Genomic DNA, 18243 nt, shown 5'->3' on the forward strand with positions numbered 1-18243 from the left:
TCTATCTATCTATCTATCTATCTATCTATCTATCTATCTATCGTACTGTCTATCTATCTATCTATCTATCTATCTATCTATCTGTCGTTCTATCGTACTGTGTATCTATCGTTCTATCTGTCTATCTATCTATCTATCTATCTGTCTATCTATCATTCTGTGTATCTATCGTTCTATCTATCTATATGTCTGTCTGTCTATCTATCTATCTATCTATCGATCGTTCTATCTATCGTTCTATCATTCTATCGTACTGTGTATCTATCGTTCTGTCTGTCTGTCTATCTACAAAACTGTGTCTGTCTATCTATCTATCTATCGTTCTATCATTCTATTGTACTGTGTATCTATCGGTCTGTCTGTCTGTCTGTCTGTCTGTCTGTCTGTCTATCTATCTATCTATCTATCTATCGTTTTATCGTTCTATCATTCTATCGTTCTATCTATCTATCGTTTTATCGTTCTATCATTCTATCGTTCTATCATTCTATCGTACCGTGTATCTATCGGTCTGTCTGTCTGTCTGTCTGTCTGTCTGTCTGTCTGTCTATCTATCTATCTATCTATATCGTTCTATCATTCTATCGTTCTATCATTCTATCGTACTGTGTATCTATCGGTCTGTATGTCTGTCTGTCTGTCTGTCTGTCTATCTATCTATCTATCTATCTATCTATCTACAAACCTGTCTGTGCTTCCATCCATCCTCATTCTCTTGTTCTCATATTCTTCTGTTCATTCATTAGTTCAGTTATCTTGCTAAACAGTTGCATCACTAATTGCGGCTCTTTGTTGGATTCAGTCAGATGAATTTAGTTACATAAACTCTCCTCATAGATTGTTCATCTGCTGCAGTTTTATTGATTCATAACCTCCATTAACTCCTCAGGGTCCTTTTGTGCATATTGCCAGTATATGTGCGGCAGTACTGAGGTTCTGTCTGTCTGTCTATCTACAAAACTGTGTCTGTCTATCTATCTATCTATCGTTCTATCATTCTATTGTACTGTGTATCTATCGGTCTGTCTGTCTGTCTGTCTGTCTGTCTGTCTATCTATCTATCTATCTATCTATCTATCGTTTTATCGTTCTATCATTCTATCGTTCTATCATTCTATCGTACCGTGTATCTATCGGTCTGTCTGTCTGTCTGTCTGTCTGTCTGTCTGTCTGTCTGTCTGTCTGTCTGTCTGTCTGTCTGTCTGTCTGTCTGTCTGTCTATCTATCTATCTATCTATCTATCTATCTACAAACCTGTCTGTGCTTCCATCCATCCTCATTCTCTTGTTCTCATATTCTTCTGTTCATTCATTAGTTCAGTTATCTTGCTAAACAGTTGCATCACTAATTGCGGCTCTTTGTTGGATTCAGAGAAATGAATTTAGTTACATAAACTCTCCTCATAGATTGTTCATCTGCTGCAGTTTTATTGATTCATAACCTCCATTAACTCCTCAGGGTCCTTTTGTGCATATTGCCAGTATATGTGCGGCAGTACTGAGCAAGATCATGTCCATCTTCACCGGTGTGTATGAGGTAAAAACCAGCCCCTGTGAATTTGTTCGCCTGAGTGTGTGTGTGAGTGTGAGTTACTCTTCAGAAGCTGCTGACCTTAATTGCTGATCTAGGATCAAGTTACCTCTCATTGGCATATAAATTCCCACTCCACGCCACAGCCATCACGGGTTATTTTATGAGTAGACAGATGCCAAAACCTGTCTCTGATCAACAGTTAAGGATTATGATGAACTGCTTTTGAATGTTATACTCAGTTTAATATTACAATTTGTCTGTGTGTCTAATGTTTATGAATTGAAATAAATGCTAGTCATACTAATTGCATATTCTCTCCTCTCATTCCCTGTATTCTCTTTTTATCCCTGTCTCATTGTCTCTCCCCAACACCTCATTATTTTTGTCTGTCTGTATTAATAGTGATGGTATTTTTTGGCATGTGTCTTGGATGTGTGTGTCCTGATGCTGTTATTTTAACCCCACCCAAATTACCCAGAATAGTGCCCATGTTCAGGATCTGCTGGTGTGTGCCTGTGCGGTGGGAGTGGCCACCTGTTTCGCTGCCCCAGTGGGAGGCAAGTCACGCCCACTTTTACCCAGCATGCATTGCTTTGTATTATGTATATGCACTCTATATATTAGTTTAAAACATGATGTTCATCCCTCTCATCTTCTTTCTCTTTTTTAGTGTGTTTATGCTTGGTATGTGTTGTAAAGCTTTGGTTTGCCTTTCTTTGAATGAATCCACACAATTGTGTATTCACATAATCCTTTTGTTTTTCCTTTGCTCTTTATCCATCATTCCCTTTATTTCTCTTTCCATTTGGCTGTACTCTTTCTTCTTATTTTTCTTTCATGTTTACTTCTCTCTTCCTCCCACGCAATGTACCCGCTGACATTCCTAATCTATTCTTCTTTTTACATCCCTTCATCTCCATCCCCTCTAACACTCTCGTTCTTCTTTTCTGCCTTCACCTCAAACTCCCTCTCTCTCTTTCTCTCTCTTCTGTCTTGGTGTCAGTAGAACCCCTATGGTTACACAGACATACTGACAGTAGGATGTGCTGTTGGGGTGGGCTGCTGTTTTGGGACTCCCCTTGGAGGTAAAAATCTCCCCTTCTTTCTATCCTCTTCCTTTTTCAGCTTGATGCCTGCTGAATAATTTAGGTCATCAACACTTCACAGTTAAAAGCACCCGTGTGTTATAAATTCATATGCTGTGCATGTTTTATGCATCTTAAAGAGTGTATACACTCAGAGGAGAGCTTGATAAAGAGTGTGCCAGAACATTTTAAGTACTTTTAGAGAGTGCGTGTGGATTTCAAAAAGTGTTTGTGTGTGAAGCTTTCATAACTCTCTCATCAAGTTTTTTTTTTTTAAGATAAATACTTATATAATACTTAGATATAATCTTAATATCTAAAAAAGAACTATAAGCCACTGGTAGGTTGAATAAAGTGTAAAAAGTGTACACTTTTACAGTAATATAACTCTTATTATTACTATATTATGCTACGGGGCTGTTGAATGCTTGAATCTGATTGGTTGACGAACGTTCTATGGTGTGCAATTATTTTCAGGGAAACGCATGATTAAAGTAGTTCCAGACAGGTCTTGACCACATTACATGTCCATATCACTCCACCAAACGATTTCAGTTATTTCAAAGGTCCTTACAACAGCAAAAGAACCAAAACCCACAACAACACAGACCAAGCAAATAAATACAGCAACCAGTGGGATAAGAAAATGACTAATTCTTTTCATGTTTTTGCCACAAAGTTACGTTTAATTATGTATGGACAGCACATTTCTCCACGCTCTCTCCCATACAAACGCACACACATAAAGTAAAGAATCACATGTGCACAGAAGAAAACATACACGCGCACAGAAACGTGTTGTCAGTGCTGCTCTGATGATTTTAGAAGTAAAACTCAACTTAAAAGCTGAGTGTCATTTCTCACAAGCGAGGTAATACGGCTCTGTTCTTGAAACAGATGAACTTACAGTTTCGCTATTAGTAGAGACGCTGCTGCGAACACTGTTGAGAGACGCACAGACTCAGGTGATTCATGCACGCTTAATCTCTCTCTTTCTCTTTTTCTCTCTCTTTCTGTCTAATAACTTCATTATTAACTGCATTAGTCTGCTATCAACGTCTCAAACCTCACTAGATCTAAAATGACTTTTTGTAATTAGCAACGGATGTGTTGGATGAGATGCGTAAGAAATTAATCCTACTCACAAGAGCGTTTTAAGGACAAACACCTTATGAATGTCTTTAATACCTGAACAATATTTGAGGTGTGGTAACCATAGTATATGCATAACGATTCCGGTCCATTGAATTATTAGAAAATAATGCAAACCCTGAGGCCGCATTACCACCTTGGGTGTGCATTATTTTCTAATAATTCAACGGCCCGTCATCAATTATTCCTTAGACAATGTTACCACTCTTTTAGTGTGCACTTTTTTGGCAGCCTTGGTTCCAGAAGTGTTTTTCTGTTTTATATTTGCTCGTCGAATTTCTCTACAGAATCATGGGCAGCGTTGTTTTTCACCAGGAATAACACCATTAAACCATAGACTGTATAAAAACATGGACGTAGTGTCCGTGACGCCACCCGTAGTTTTCTGAAGAGCGTTTTTGAAGCTCAAAGTGGGCGGAGCGGGCCGTCGCCATCTTGGCAGCACGTCACTCCCGGATAATCGAAAATGGGCAAAAAGGCGGGAGCTTGTTGCTGAAGCCACGCCCACCTAGCTCGACGGCAGTGTCAGCAGCGGCAATCCACCTGTCACTATGGGATTGACTCCCTTTTGCAGCCAGCCTCCAGCGGCCAGTTGACGAATTACAGTTTAAGTCACTTCCGTGTTGGCTTCACGAGAGAGAGCGGGAGGTTGCCGCTTGCATTAAACACCGTTATCTAAGAAATAAGTTGAAATAGTGCGAACTGATAGCTTCAACAAAAGTATTAATGACCTTTCATAATTCACAGTAGGTCTGCCTTTAAAGGCTTATAAATTATCAGATTACACTTTATTTTAAGGTCCAATTCTCGCCCATTAACAAACTGTTAACGATGACTTTTGCCTCAATAAACTCCTAATTTGCTGCTTATTAATAGTTAGTAAGGTAGTTGTTAAGTTTAGGTATTGGGTAGGATTAGGGATGTAGAATATGGTGGTGCAGAATATGTGCTTTGTAAGTACTAATAAACAGCCAATATATTATGACTGCATGCTAATAAGCAAGTAGTTAATAGTGAGAATTGGTCCCTATACTAAAGTGCTACCCAATTAACCTATGGAGAAAATGAATGGGACTTTTACTCATGGAACCCAAATGTATGGCATTCTATTACTTTGGTGGTTTGTTTGTGCATACTGACCAGCCTGACACAGCAACTGTCTCAACCAATACAGTGAGTTTTGGGCAGGGCTAACTGTTTGATTGACCAATGGCAGATGGGGAGAGTGTTTTGGGAAATCTGTTTGAAAACAGTCATTACTTTTGCAGTATTTTTAATTGTTTTATTATTAATCAAATTATTTAACAATTGATAATTATTTTCAACTATTATTATTATTATTTGTTTTTGTTATTACTATTCACCTCTCTTGCACGCTCATGTTCTCTCTCTAAATTGCTTTCTCTGCTGTTATTTAACTTTCTTTTTTATCTATTTTTACTCTTGCTCTCTCTATCTCTCAGGTGTGTTGTTCAGTATTGAGGTCACGTCAACATATTTTGCAGTGAGGAATTACTGGAGAGGATATTTCGCTGCCACATTCAGTGCCTTCATATTCCGAGTACTGTCAGTGTGGAACAAAGATTCTGGTGAGATGCACACACACAAGCAGATATGATAAATGAATAGTAAATTAATTTCATGCTACATGTCAAGCTGTCCACTGCTTACTGAGCTCTATAAATGAAATACATTCTACAACATTTATTTCCAGCCCTCAGTTTTGATCAGCCAAGCAATGTTCCAAAAGTGCTGATGTACAGTCCAACAGCACCGAGACCTTTTACAGTTTCTGTCAGCCTGCTTGTGCGTTTGCATGTTTCAGACAGACTTTCGGTGGTCGGGATTTTTCAGGGACTTATTTTGCAGGTTATATTGTTACAGCAGTAGATGTGAGTGAGTCACTGAATTATTCACTCTACTATTTCTTTCCATATAATTGTGTTTCAGTAAACAGACATCATTATTGGCTTGAAGTCACGCAATCATTTCATCATGCTTTATCTTCATGTGTAACTATTTAATTGGAGGAAAAAATAGGCAAAGTGTCAAATTGCATCTACTTAATATTAACAATGTTTATTGAACTGTTGTATAAACGCAATATTACACATGCATACTTTTTGTAGTTGTAAATATCAGCACTGATATTCAGAACAACAGTGATTTTGCTTAAATATGACTAAAACATGTTTGTTTTTTTCCACAGTTACGATAACAGCACTGTTTCGTACAAACTTTCGTATGGATTTCCCCTTTGACCTTCAGGAACTGCCAGCTTTTGCAATAATCGGGTGTGTGGGTTAGTGTGTGTCTATGTATATGTATGTACAGTATGTGTAGTTATTAATTATGTATATGTGCATCTAAAATGATTGTTGAATATAATGTATCTTCAAATAGATGTCACAATTTTTGATCTCTTGGTGACGTTTCTAAATGTGTTTGTGTTTGTGTTTGTAGGATCTCATGTGGGTTTCTAGGGGCGTTCTTTGTCTATCTGAACAGACAAGTTGTTCTGATCATGAGGAGACCGACGGCGCTTACAGGATTCCTCACAAAACAGCAAGTCACCATTTACACAAACTCATTTTACAAACCAGTTTTAACTTTAAAATTAATTTATTGTTCTATTATTTCTCTTGTATTGCATATGACATTGACAGTGACATTAATAACATCAAAATATTATGATCATACACTATTACAGTAGTAATTATATCTGTGTGTGTTTGTTTGTTGTAGCCGGTTGATTTACCCTGGTGCAGTGACACTAATTATAGCCTCCTTCACATTTCCTCCGGGCTTCGGCCAGTTCATGGCTGGAGAGGTGTGTATTTGCTTGGATATACTGCACACATACATTTTAAGCAGATGTCCATAGAGCAGTGTTACTGAAACTTAACCAGTTCAGAAGCCTTTTCTTTTGTTTGCAAGAACCAAATTTTAAAAACAGCCTTTGAACATGCACTGAATTATTTGGTTTTTATTAATCTGATATGCATATTTATCATATTACTGATATTTCCAGAGATTGGTTTTCATTTTTTGTGTAAAAATTTCACCTTTAAATTGTGAGATTACCTACGTACCAGTTACAACACCATTCCATAAGAGAAAGGGATTTCACCTTCTGAATATGGCTACTTCATTGTAACAAAATTTAGCCTAGATTAGCTAGTTTATTGAACCATAACACTGTCATTAAAGAGCTGCTTGAGACTCACCAGGCAGCTGCTGTTTCCCTTCACTGCTACATCGTGAATGAGTCCTTTGGAAGTCTTTTATATGTGGAGTCTCTGTTTCTCTTTTGTCAAGCAGCTGATGCCCAGAGAGTGCATTAATTCACTGTTTGATAACTTCACGTGGACAAAGATCTGGGGTTCACCAGCTCCACCTGGATTGGGTCGCTCTGCTGCCTGGCTCCACCCACAAGTCAGCGTCTTCGTCATCCTTCTCCTCTTCTTCGTCATGAAGGTGCTCATTTGTTGAAGAAATATTTCTGTAACCAAATTCCATCATGTATGCTGTGTAAATGCTCATTTCCTTTTTGTCTTCCGTGCGCTTATAGTTCTGGATGTCTGCGGTTTCTACTACAATGCCAGTCCCTTCTGGAGCCTTCATGCCTGTTTTTATATTGGGTCAGTCATTCTATTTTATTAGCTTATCATGTAACATTCTGAGACCTAGCAATTAATTTTGCTTACTATATTGGAAGTATCATTTTGTTTATATCTCATTTAGTGGGTATGGCTAGTATAATATTAATCTTGTGAAGCCTGACTTGTAAAATAATAGTCAAAAAAATGCATATATATATATTTAAATGGAACAGTTAAATTATAATTTTTTTAAATCTAAAAAAGTGCATATTTTTATACTTTCATGTGTCATATAGCTTGATATAGTAGTGTAATGAAGGGAGGCGTGGCAACAAAGTGGGGATCCACGTGCGGGCTTTATTCCATAGAGTGTAGTCAGAACAGGCAGGGTCAAACACCAGCAAACAAACACATCCAGGGCAAAGGCAAAAGAGTAATCCACAAGTCAGGCAATGGTCAGGGCAGGCAGCAAACAATCATAAACAAGGAAACAGTTCAGAGATCAAAACACGAAGGCAACTAGAAACACGGAAACTACGAAACATGGAAGAGTTAATCAACATTCAGTCACCAGCGAAGAGAGAGTGTGTGAGTGCTATTCTTATAGTCTTACTAATAAGAGGCAGCTGTGAACTGGTAATGAGTGCTGATGAGTCCGTACAAAGGATTATGGGAAATGGAGTCCTGAGTGAATGACAAGGTACAGGATGGAGTGCCCTCTAGGGGAGCTCATGGGCACTCCAGCTGGTGATCGTGACAGAGCCCCAAGAGGATGGAGGGCCAGGTCCATGAGGAAGGGGAGGAACAGGAGACTGAGGCAGAGCCTGCGGAACAGGAAGCCAAAGCGGAGCCGGTGGAGCAGGGAGCCCGGCCAGAGCCAAAGACCACCAGGGCAGAGGAGGCAGAGCTGAAGAGCACCAGGGTGGAGCAAGCGGAACCGAAGTCCACCAAAGCGGAGCTAAAGAATACCAGGGCGGAGCAGAACACTACCAGTGTGGAACTGAAGACCACCATGGTGGAGCAGAAGACCACCACAGCTGAGCAGACAGGTCCAAAGATACCCACGGTGAAGCAGACAACCACCACAGCAGAACAGACGGGTCTGAAGATCCCCACGGTGGAGTAGACGACCACCAGGGTGGAGCTGATGGTGCAGAAGACCAAGGTGGATCAAGTAAAACTGGAACAGAGAGCACAGAGAGATTAACAACGGCCTCTACAGCCGTAACAAGGCAGGCAGAGAGTTCACAGACGGCCTCCATAGCCGTGACAGGACAGGCAGAGAATTCACAGACGATCTCCTTGACTGTAACAGGACAGGTAGTGAGTTCATAGACGGCCTCCATGGCCGTGACAGGACAAACTGGGAGCTTAGAAACGACCTTCTTAGCCATAATAGGATAGACTAAGAGTTCAGAAACGGTCCCCATAATTGTGACAGGACAGACTGAGAGTTCAGAAACGGCCTTCTTGACCGGGACAGGACATTGAGTGAATTCAGAAGCAGTCTTGGTGACAGGCAGGGCCGAAAGTTCATGAACGGTTTCTATGGCTGAGACGGGTATGACAGGGGATTCACTGACGGTCTCCATGACCTTGTCAGGACAGACATAGAATTCATAAGTGGACACCCCTGTCCTAAAAGGAGGTGAAGTGAACACCCCCGCCACCTCTGGAGGTTCTGCAGCGGTAGCAACAGGAGCTTCAATGGATACAGAGAGTTCAGAGACGACACTTGTGGCCGTAACAGAGGCATCAGGAAACAGGGAGAGTACAAACATAGTGTCCGTGATAGGAACAGAGGAGACGGGGAACACCATGAGCTCGGAAAGACCATGCTGCTACTATCAGAGGAGGTTCTGCAACAGAAGTTGCCACCTCAGGGGGAACAGGAGCGGACTCTGGGACAGATTCAAGGGCTGGAGTGAGCTCTGGGACAGACTTGTAAGTTGGAGCGGACTCTGGATCAGACTCTTAGACTATGGGTGAACTCTGGCTCATTTTCATGGACTAGAGCGGGTTCTAGATCAGACTCATAGACTGGAGCCGACTCGGGAGCGGACCCATGGACAGGAGTGAGATCTGGAGCAAACTCGGGGGCTGGAGGAGGCTCGGAAATAGATTCAGAGAATCCAGCTAATTCTGGAGCAGACTCTAGAACTAGAGTGGACTCGGGAGCAGATTCAGGAACTAAAGCCATCTTTGTACTGTACTTAGGAGCTGAAGACCTCACTAGACTAAGATCAGGGGCTGGAACAAACACTGAGCTTTGTTCCAAGGCTGAAGCAGACACAAGACTGAGTTCAAGAGTGGAAATAAACTTGGGGCAGTGGTCATGGACTGAAATCATCTCTGAGCTAGACTCAGCAACAGAAGCCCTCTCTGGACTAAACTCTGGAACAGAAGCCCTTTCTGGGCCAAACTCGGGAACAGAAGCCCTCTCCAGGCTAGACTCGGGATCAGGAGCCTTCTCTGTCTCAGTCTCGAACTCCGTGGGACTGACTTTCTTCAAATGCAACATTCACGATGCTCTGGAACACTGGAGTGGCATCCAGGATGGCTGAAGACTGGCTTAAGACTGACTGACTGACATCCATAAAGGCCCTGACGTGAACAGGCTCGAGTGGTGGCCATGTTGTGGAGAGGCCCTGGCTTGGAACACATGACGTAAGCAGACGCTGGCTTGGCAGGCTTGACGTGAGCAGGCTTTGGCTTGGCTCAGGAACGGTGGCCATGACGGGACGAGGCTCTGGAATGGCCGCCATGACGGGACGAGGCTCTGGAACGGCGGCCATGACGGGATGAGGCTCTGGAACGGCGGCCATGACGGGACGAAGCTCTGGAACGGCGGCCATGACGGGACGAGTCTCTGGAACGGCGGCCATGACGGGTCGAGGCTCTGGAACGGTGGCCATGATGGGACGAGGCTCTAAAACAGCAGCCATGATGGGAAGAGGTTTTGGAACGGCGGTCATGAGGGGACGAGACTCTGGGCTGGCAGCCATCTTATGAAAAGTCTCTGTGTTGGCAGCCATTTTGTGATAAGTCTCTGGGATGGAAGCCATTTTATGAACAGTCTCTGGGCTGGCAGCCATTTTGTGAAGAGTTTCCGGGCTGGCGGCCATGTTGGGAAGAGGTTCTGCCTCTCCCACGGTGAAAGGAGAGCCACATAACAGTAGAAAATAATCCATGAGGTCCCTCAAACTACCATTAAATTCCCCTCCAGATAACAATAACTTAGTTGGCTCATTGAGTCCAAAACGGAACAAGTCCTAAAAACAAAATCTCATCATGAAACGACACACAGTACGAGAATTCACAGAATATCCTTTTGCCGAAGGTGAAGAAGCTGATCGACTGGGTCCATGATTGGCCTGGAGTGCTCAAAAAGCCGCTGTATCCGGGTGTGGCTGGTGATTCTGTAACGAAGGGAGGCGTAACAACAAAGTGGGGATCCACGAGCGGGCTTTATTCCATAGAGCGTAGTCAGAACAGGCAGTGTCAAACACCAGCAAACAAACGCATCCAGGGAAAAGGCAAAAGAGTAATCCACAAGTCAGGCAATGGTCAGGGCAGGCAGCAAACTATCATAAACATGGAAACAGTGCAGGGTTCAAAACACGAAGGCAAGGAAAAAGGGAAACTAGAAACACGGAAACTAGGAAACATGGAAGAGCTAATCAACATTCAATCACCAGCGAAGAGAGAGTGTGTATGTGCTATTCTTATAGTCTTACTAATAAGAGGCAGCTGTGAACTGGTAATGAGTGCTGATGAGTCCGGGCAAAGGATTATGGGAAATGGAGTCCTGAGTGAATGGCAAGGTACAGGATGGAGTGCTCTCTAGAGGAGCTCATGGGCACTCCAGCTGGTGATCGTGACAAGTAGAATATGGTGCTCATGCTTATGGAAAAAACACCTCGATTTTATTCAGAGGACCAAAATAGAGCAAAAATATGCACTTTAGTTCAATTGCTGATATTTATTTGGCCAAAGTAAGATGCAATTCTGGTAAATTGTAATGTAAATCAGATGTTTATAACAGAATAGCAGACTGCTTATTTAAAATGCATATAAATATCAGTTTTCATGCTATATCTTTCAATAATAGCAGTAGGTTCGTAAGATGATATTTAAATGCTTAGTTTTATGATTAAAGCTCTGGAGTTTTCTTATTGTGGGGGCAAAACATATAATTCAGTACAATACAATGATGAGGGAGATATGTAAAAATAAACATTCCTCAAAAGCCAGATGTATCATATTCGATACTCACATTTTAAAATGATTTTTCTAAAAATGATGTATGGAAGTACAAGTAGCTTTAGTAGCTTCTTGAAATAGTACTAACAATATAAAAGGTGTTCATGCATTTACTTCATTAAAATTTGTAAAGATTTCACATCAAAAAGACGTGTACCATGTGGACAAATTTATAATTAGCTATACTAAAAGGTATATAGGCTAAAAGGTTGCTAAAACGTAAAAACTATCAATCAGATGACAGAAGACAACAGATTTTTCAGCAAAGTTTTGATCACGTTAATAATTTAGAGGCCTTAGATTAGAAATTTGCATAGCAAATATGATACCGTAGGCTTTGCAGGGTAAAAATAATTACATAATGAGATTCATATATTAATTTTAATTGTAATGTGACTGAGATAATATTAATGTGTTTCAACAAGCAGGAGCAGCATTCGGCCGCTTGGTGGGTGAGATCATGGCCACTCTGTTTCCGAACGGAATTCTGTTTGATGGGATTGTGTACCAAATCCTGCCTGGAGGTTATGCAGTGATAGGTTTGCAAATATTCCCCTTCCAGCTAGTCCTACACCCCTAAAATAAATTTTTACTCTTAAAGTAGCAGATTTATTCTTCTCGTATGCTTCCTCTTTCAAATTTTCTGCATCTGACCCCCTGCTTCTCCCTGTGTGTGTAGGGGCAGCGGCCATGACAGGAGCCGTCACACACACAGTTTCAACAGCAGTCATCTGTTTTGAACTGACGGGTCAAATCTCACACATCCTGCCCATGATGGTGGCCGTGATTCTCGCCAACATGGTGGCACAGGGTCTACAGCCTTCTCTTTATGACTCCATTATTCAGGTCAAAAAGCTGCCCTATCTTCCAGAGCTCAGCATTGGTCACATCAGGTACCACTACCAGATCTCTAGAGACTGGTGAATTTTTAGACATGATATTGGATCTGAATATATGATAGTATCTTTGACCTCTTTTCCCTTCAAACAATATAACTTCTTTAGAGGTTTATTTGATGGTTCTGTCCCACAGAAGGAAAATGAAAAAATTCACAGAAACTGTCTTTTGACACAAAATATCTGTCTCTCTCTTTCTCTGCATGGCAGTAAATATAATATCTTTGTGGAGGACATCATGGTGAAGAAAATAAAGTTTCTGTCACCTCAGTCCACTAACAGAGAGCTGAAAGCTCTCCTGGAGTCCACGTCTCTCAAAACCATCCCGCTTGTCGACTCCAAAGGTCTGTGTTGGGTGAACAAACCACTTTGTATTCATATTGCAGATTATATTTCTTATTGAAAAGGACCGTTTAGACCAGCGTGAATTTCCTATTCAAGATGGTAGAACACCATAGAATGGAAACCCGTATCCATCTAGTAAAACATTGTGGTAATTGAGGAAAAAAATAGTCACTTTATGAGAAATATAGCCACAGTTACAAAGAAAAATTCATATTGAAATAGATTGTAATTGTGAGATATAAAGTCACTCTGCGAGATATAGTACGGAAACCCATTTCCGCCTCAGAGTAAAAAATAAAAAAGGTAATTGTGCTAATCATAAATAGTCAGTTTATGGGAAATAGTCACAGGAAAGTCACAGTTACAAAAAAAAGTCACAATTAAATTCTCAGTTATGATATATAGTCACATTGTAAGATATAAAGTTTCAATTACGAAAAATGAACATGATCTAATTTTTCGCCACTAGAGGGCGCGTATTCAAAATAAACAAAGAAGCAAAGGCGTAGTTTGATGAGTGTGGAATTATGGGAGTTGTCGTCTTCATCCCCACAGCCGATGCAATCCGACTGGACTTAGGCAGAAATCATGTTCATGGATGAGCTAATGATTTATTAACGTAGTAGAATGAAGCAGGGTGAGGCTGAAAGCCGTCGAAGCGAAACAAGGCCGCTGAACGAGCACGACACACGGCTCAAAAGCAGCGGAGCTTTTATTATGCCACAGTCGACCGCTTCCGCTCCTTCCGGTCGTGCGTATGTGGGGGGAAAAAGCAGCGCTGTTTTATCATACTAGATACATTTGAAAGTTCTGTTATAATGCTACTCTGTGCGGTCATCACCTGTCTATTAAAACGCACAACATATTAAAGCGTCTTAAGTGTTTCCATGTTTTCTACAAAACCAGAAATCGAGGGGTTATGATGTCATTGGCAGGCGACACAATGACACTATGGACACGGTCCGTGTCACTAGTTAAAATTGCTTATTTCTCTGGATTTAAACATTCTTCGAAACATTTGGGATAGTGTAAGTACACAAGAAAATATATAACACTGTTCTAGTGGTTTTTGGATATTTTAATAAAAAAAATCTTACATATTGTGCCTTGAATAGAATAGAATAGCTTTTCATTGTCATTGTACAGCTGTACAACGAAATTTTTTTGCTCTCACACTGAAGTGCACACATACATACAAAGAATGTACATTTAACAAAATGCAAACAATGATACAGAAAATGTAAACAGTGCAAATGTAAACAGTTATATATACCAAATGTGCAAAATAGGTATAGTGCAAATGTAGCAGATATGTACAGTAGTGAGTGAAATATTAATAAATCAAGAGAATTAAGGAATAAATATACACATATGACTTGTAACACTCCAAAGAGAAAGGAAAACTTGAAATCGCATCATATGACCCCTTTAAGTCATACTTCAAGATATAGTATACAAGCCCATTTTCACCAGGGAAAAAAATCAAAAAGAATTGTGAGATGGTTAAAAATAACAAATAGTGACATTATCAGAAATAAAGTTGCAAATGTGAGGAAAAAAAATCACAATTGTGAGAAAATATATAAAATCACATTATCAGATATAAAGTTGCAATTGCAAAAAATAAAATCACAATTACGAGAAACTCAATTGTGAGTTAATAAAGTCACATTGTGATATATAAAGTTGCTATTACGTGAAGTAATTATGAGAAACAGTCGCAATTGTTAGATGTAATGTCACAATAACACTTTAGTTTAGAGAACACATTCACTATTAACTAAGTTTCCCTGAATAAACTCCTAATTACTGCTTATTCATAGTAAGTTACAGTAGTTGTTATAGTAGTTATGTTCAGGTATTGGGTAGAGTTAAGGGATCTAGAATATGGTCATGTGTTAATATGCGTTTTATAAGTACTAATAAAAATCCAATATGCTAGTGATATGTATGCTAATAAGCAACTTTTATCTAAAGTGTTACCAAAGTCACACTGTGAGAAATAAAATTGCAATTACAGTTTGCAATTATGAGATATAAATTTACAATGACTTTTTTCCTCTGAGGCAGAAACGGCACCATAGCCACGCTGTTCATCAGCAAAATTAATTTGGTTAACTAGTCTACCAGTATGGTCTTTCTGATGAAGCTGGTTGACCAGGCATGTCTTGCTGGTTAAAGCTGGTTCAAAAGCTAGTTAATGTATGCTGATGATGACCAACTAAGCTGGTCTTTTCAACAGTATTGCCTAATATGTGTAGGTGTGATGATTCCTTTAGGCAAAAATTTGAAATTGATTAAAAAAAAAAATCAATTATTTCCCCAGAGTCAATGATTCTATTGGGCTCCATTGAGAGATGTGAACTTCAGGCCGCCTTGGATTGGTGGCTCTCAATCGAGAGGCGGGTTTATATCCGAGGTGAGGGTGTGTCCAGCCCGGGGTCACAGGTCAATTGGGAGTCCTTCACATTTGTGGATGAGGAGATTGGAGAGGAGAATGGAGACAAGGTGAGAGGAGCTCCAAAAGTGTGCTCACACACTGTTGTTCCTAGAAAACCCCCTAAGAGAACGTCTTTGTTCTCTGTTTGTTTTTGCTCAGAGGTGGATGTTAAGTTCTCTGATCTTACATCAGTAAGCAGAGCTTTATGCCAAATAAATGTTCTTTTCTGAAAATCAAAAATTGGAGTGTACTAATCTTACGCTGTAACTAAAATGATTACAGGGTAACACAGTCTCTGAAGATTGTAACGGCCCACTGGGGTCCACCAAAACCACAGACGTCTCCACAAATCACACCACATCTGGTGAGTGTATGTTTATTGTTACCTGGCAACAAGTTCGCAAATGTTCTTGCTGATCAGTATCCAACTCTACATCAATTCAACAATTCAACATACAGACCTTGTGTTAGAATTCAAGCTCATTTCTACCAGCTATGTAAATGTTTACCAGAAGAGGTTTGTGATATCAAGACTTAAGTAGTCTTAATAGACTTAAATAAGTCTTTTAAATAGTCACAATTAAATAGTGAACCAGTGTTATTTATGTAACAGGTGCCCTACAGTCTATGAGGAGGACTCTTCGTCGTCTTTTGTCCTCATCTTCCTCATCAGGGCAGACTGAGCCGGAGGTGTGTCTTTTAGCATTATTGTCACTTACAAGGACAGTGCAACTGGCTGAAGACATGATTAGAGTTAACATGAGTACACGAGTTTAAAGCAGGAAATCATCTATGACATGCTGTTAATTATCTCAGACAATAATTATATCTTTCATTTTGTAAAATCGATTTTATTTTATTTTAAAATTATGTGGCTTTGCCCATAGACCTCCATTGTAAATATTTTATAAATTATTGTCTATGTATTTGACAGCATGTGGATCCTGAGAAGCCTGAGAGTGCACACTATTTTTTTTATTTATTACTTTTTACTCCCTTAAAACGTATATAGTAAAAAAAAAATAACAGTACAAAATAATAAACCAGCAAACTGGAAAAAGGGAAAAATAGAATATATATCTGCTCAGTCAATTACATAAATGCCAAAAATTATAGACTTATGATATTTAATTGGTGTCATAATCATGATTTCATACAATAACCATCTGTCTTGGTAAATAAAATTAATTGCTTTTAACTTTTGGTTCTGTTCTTCCATGTAAAATATTTCTTTAACAATTTCTGTTTAACGATGTAGCTTGTATATTTTAACTGTGAATAGAGAGAAATCTCACATTTATATATTCTTGCATTTTAAAATCCAGGTGTGACACATTTTGTCCTTTTACTTTCCAAAATGATCAGCTCACACCAGCAGGTGGCATCAAACATGTTGTGTAGGGCATTTGGAGTCACTAAACAAGATGAAAAATTTACGAGGTTATTTTTAGTGAATTTTTTTAGTGAACATTCATGTACTACTTCTGACCCTCTGTCTACCTCTCATTCCTCTCTCTGTAGAGCCCTGCAGCTCCTCCTGTAGTTGAGAACATGACTCCTGAAGAGGTACGGTGATGAATTGATTTATTTCCACTGCAGTTCAGACAGACGGCCACAATTAGCACATCAGTTCCAAAGCTGTCTGTGAGCTGTCAGTCACTCGCAGTGACATCCTGACCCTGATTATGTTGTATTGGGGTGTTCAGATCAAAGCCTGGGAAGAGGAAGAGCTGGATAAGCCCATTGACATTGATCAGATCCGTGTTGACCCCTCACCTTTTCAGCTGGTGGAGAGAACATCTTTGCATAAGGTAATCCACAATCCGATTGTGATCATCGCATATGAAATGCCGTGTATTATATTAAGGATTTATGTTTTGCCAAGTGAATCATGATTTAGACTTTTATCTGTATGTGAATGTCAGTCCAAAGCTCTCATTAATTCATGCCCTCAGGGAAATGTTTTTTTTTTATAAAAACAACATCATTATATCCTGCATTCAGGAGTTTAACTGTATAAGCCCCAAAACACAAAAATTATTATAAGTTTTTATTTTCTTCTTATTAGATATTCAAAAAAAAGAACACAAAAAAATAAACCACAAAAAATTAATTTATTTAAAAATAAATTTAAAATTAGTTACTATATTTATAAACATTTACATTCATATAATAATAATAATAATAAAGAAATTATTATTATATAAAATACAGTTTTATTTTGATATTTTATTTAATGTGGTGATTAATTAATATAATTAATTGTAAATTAATCACACATCAAATTTGGCAGAGAAATTACTCCCAAAAGTCATTTTTGTGTTAAATGTGAAAAGCATCAAATAGGCAAAAAGTAGTTTTAGAAAGAAATATTTTATTTGATTCAACATAGAATTTATTACACATGAATTTTTAAGCTGCAATGGATATATATATATATATATATATGTATATATATTAGGGGTGTATATATATACTGTATATAAGTAAAACTAAATAAGAAACTAAAACTGCCAGTAGGTGGCAGTAAATGTCCTAATGAGTAATTCATTGAGTCATTCATTCATTCATTCGATTCATTCAAACAGCTGATTCATTCAGGAATTCAGTAAACGGGTCTCTTATATAAAATACAGTTTTATTTTGATATTTTATTTAATGTGGTGATTAATTAATATAATTAATTGTAAATTAATCACACATCAAATTTGGCAGAGAAATTACTCCCAAAAGTCATTTTTGTGTTAAATGTGAAAAGCATCAAATAGGCAAAAAGTAGTTTTAGAAAGAAATATTTTATTTGATTCAACATAGAATTTATTACACATGAATTTTTAAGCTGCAATGGATATATATATATATATATATATGTATATATATTAGGGGTGTAACGGTACACAAATATGACAGTTCGGTACGTACCTCGG

General features: G+C 39.0%; 1 protein-coding gene across 2 annotated transcripts in view; it reads left to right on the forward strand.

Moving 5' to 3' along the window:
• The window catches only part of LOC107748802 (chloride channel protein 1-like), a 45036-nt gene that overhangs the window by 25248 nt on the left and 1545 nt on the right, over positions 1 to 18243 (forward strand). For both annotated transcript variants that reach the window (XM_016563765.1, XM_016563774.1), the window contains 16 exons: positions 1459 to 1536; positions 2540 to 2618; positions 5234 to 5359; positions 5980 to 6064; positions 6234 to 6335; positions 6516 to 6600; positions 7092 to 7247; positions 7342 to 7411; positions 12064 to 12174; positions 12315 to 12528; positions 12742 to 12875; positions 15203 to 15384; positions 15599 to 15680; positions 15930 to 16006; positions 16838 to 16882; positions 17023 to 17127. In XM_016563765.1, coding sequence (XP_016419251.1) covers positions 1459 to 1536; positions 2540 to 2618; positions 5234 to 5359; positions 5980 to 6064; positions 6234 to 6335; positions 6516 to 6600; positions 7092 to 7247; positions 7342 to 7411; positions 12064 to 12174; positions 12315 to 12528; positions 12742 to 12875; positions 15203 to 15384; positions 15599 to 15680; positions 15930 to 16006; positions 16838 to 16882; positions 17023 to 17127 — 1731 coding nt within the window. The remainder of the gene's footprint in view (positions 1 to 1458; positions 1537 to 2539; positions 2619 to 5233; positions 5360 to 5979; positions 6065 to 6233; positions 6336 to 6515; positions 6601 to 7091; positions 7248 to 7341; positions 7412 to 12063; positions 12175 to 12314; positions 12529 to 12741; positions 12876 to 15202; positions 15385 to 15598; positions 15681 to 15929; positions 16007 to 16837; positions 16883 to 17022; positions 17128 to 18243) is intronic.

The sequence above is a fragment of the Sinocyclocheilus rhinocerous genome, unplaced genomic scaffold, assembly GCF_001515625.1.
Source record: "Sinocyclocheilus rhinocerous isolate Xijiao unplaced genomic scaffold, SAMN03320098_v1.1 scaffold491, whole genome shotgun sequence".
NCBI classification, from domain to species: Eukaryota; Metazoa; Chordata; class Actinopteri; order Cypriniformes; family Cyprinidae; genus Sinocyclocheilus; species Sinocyclocheilus rhinocerous.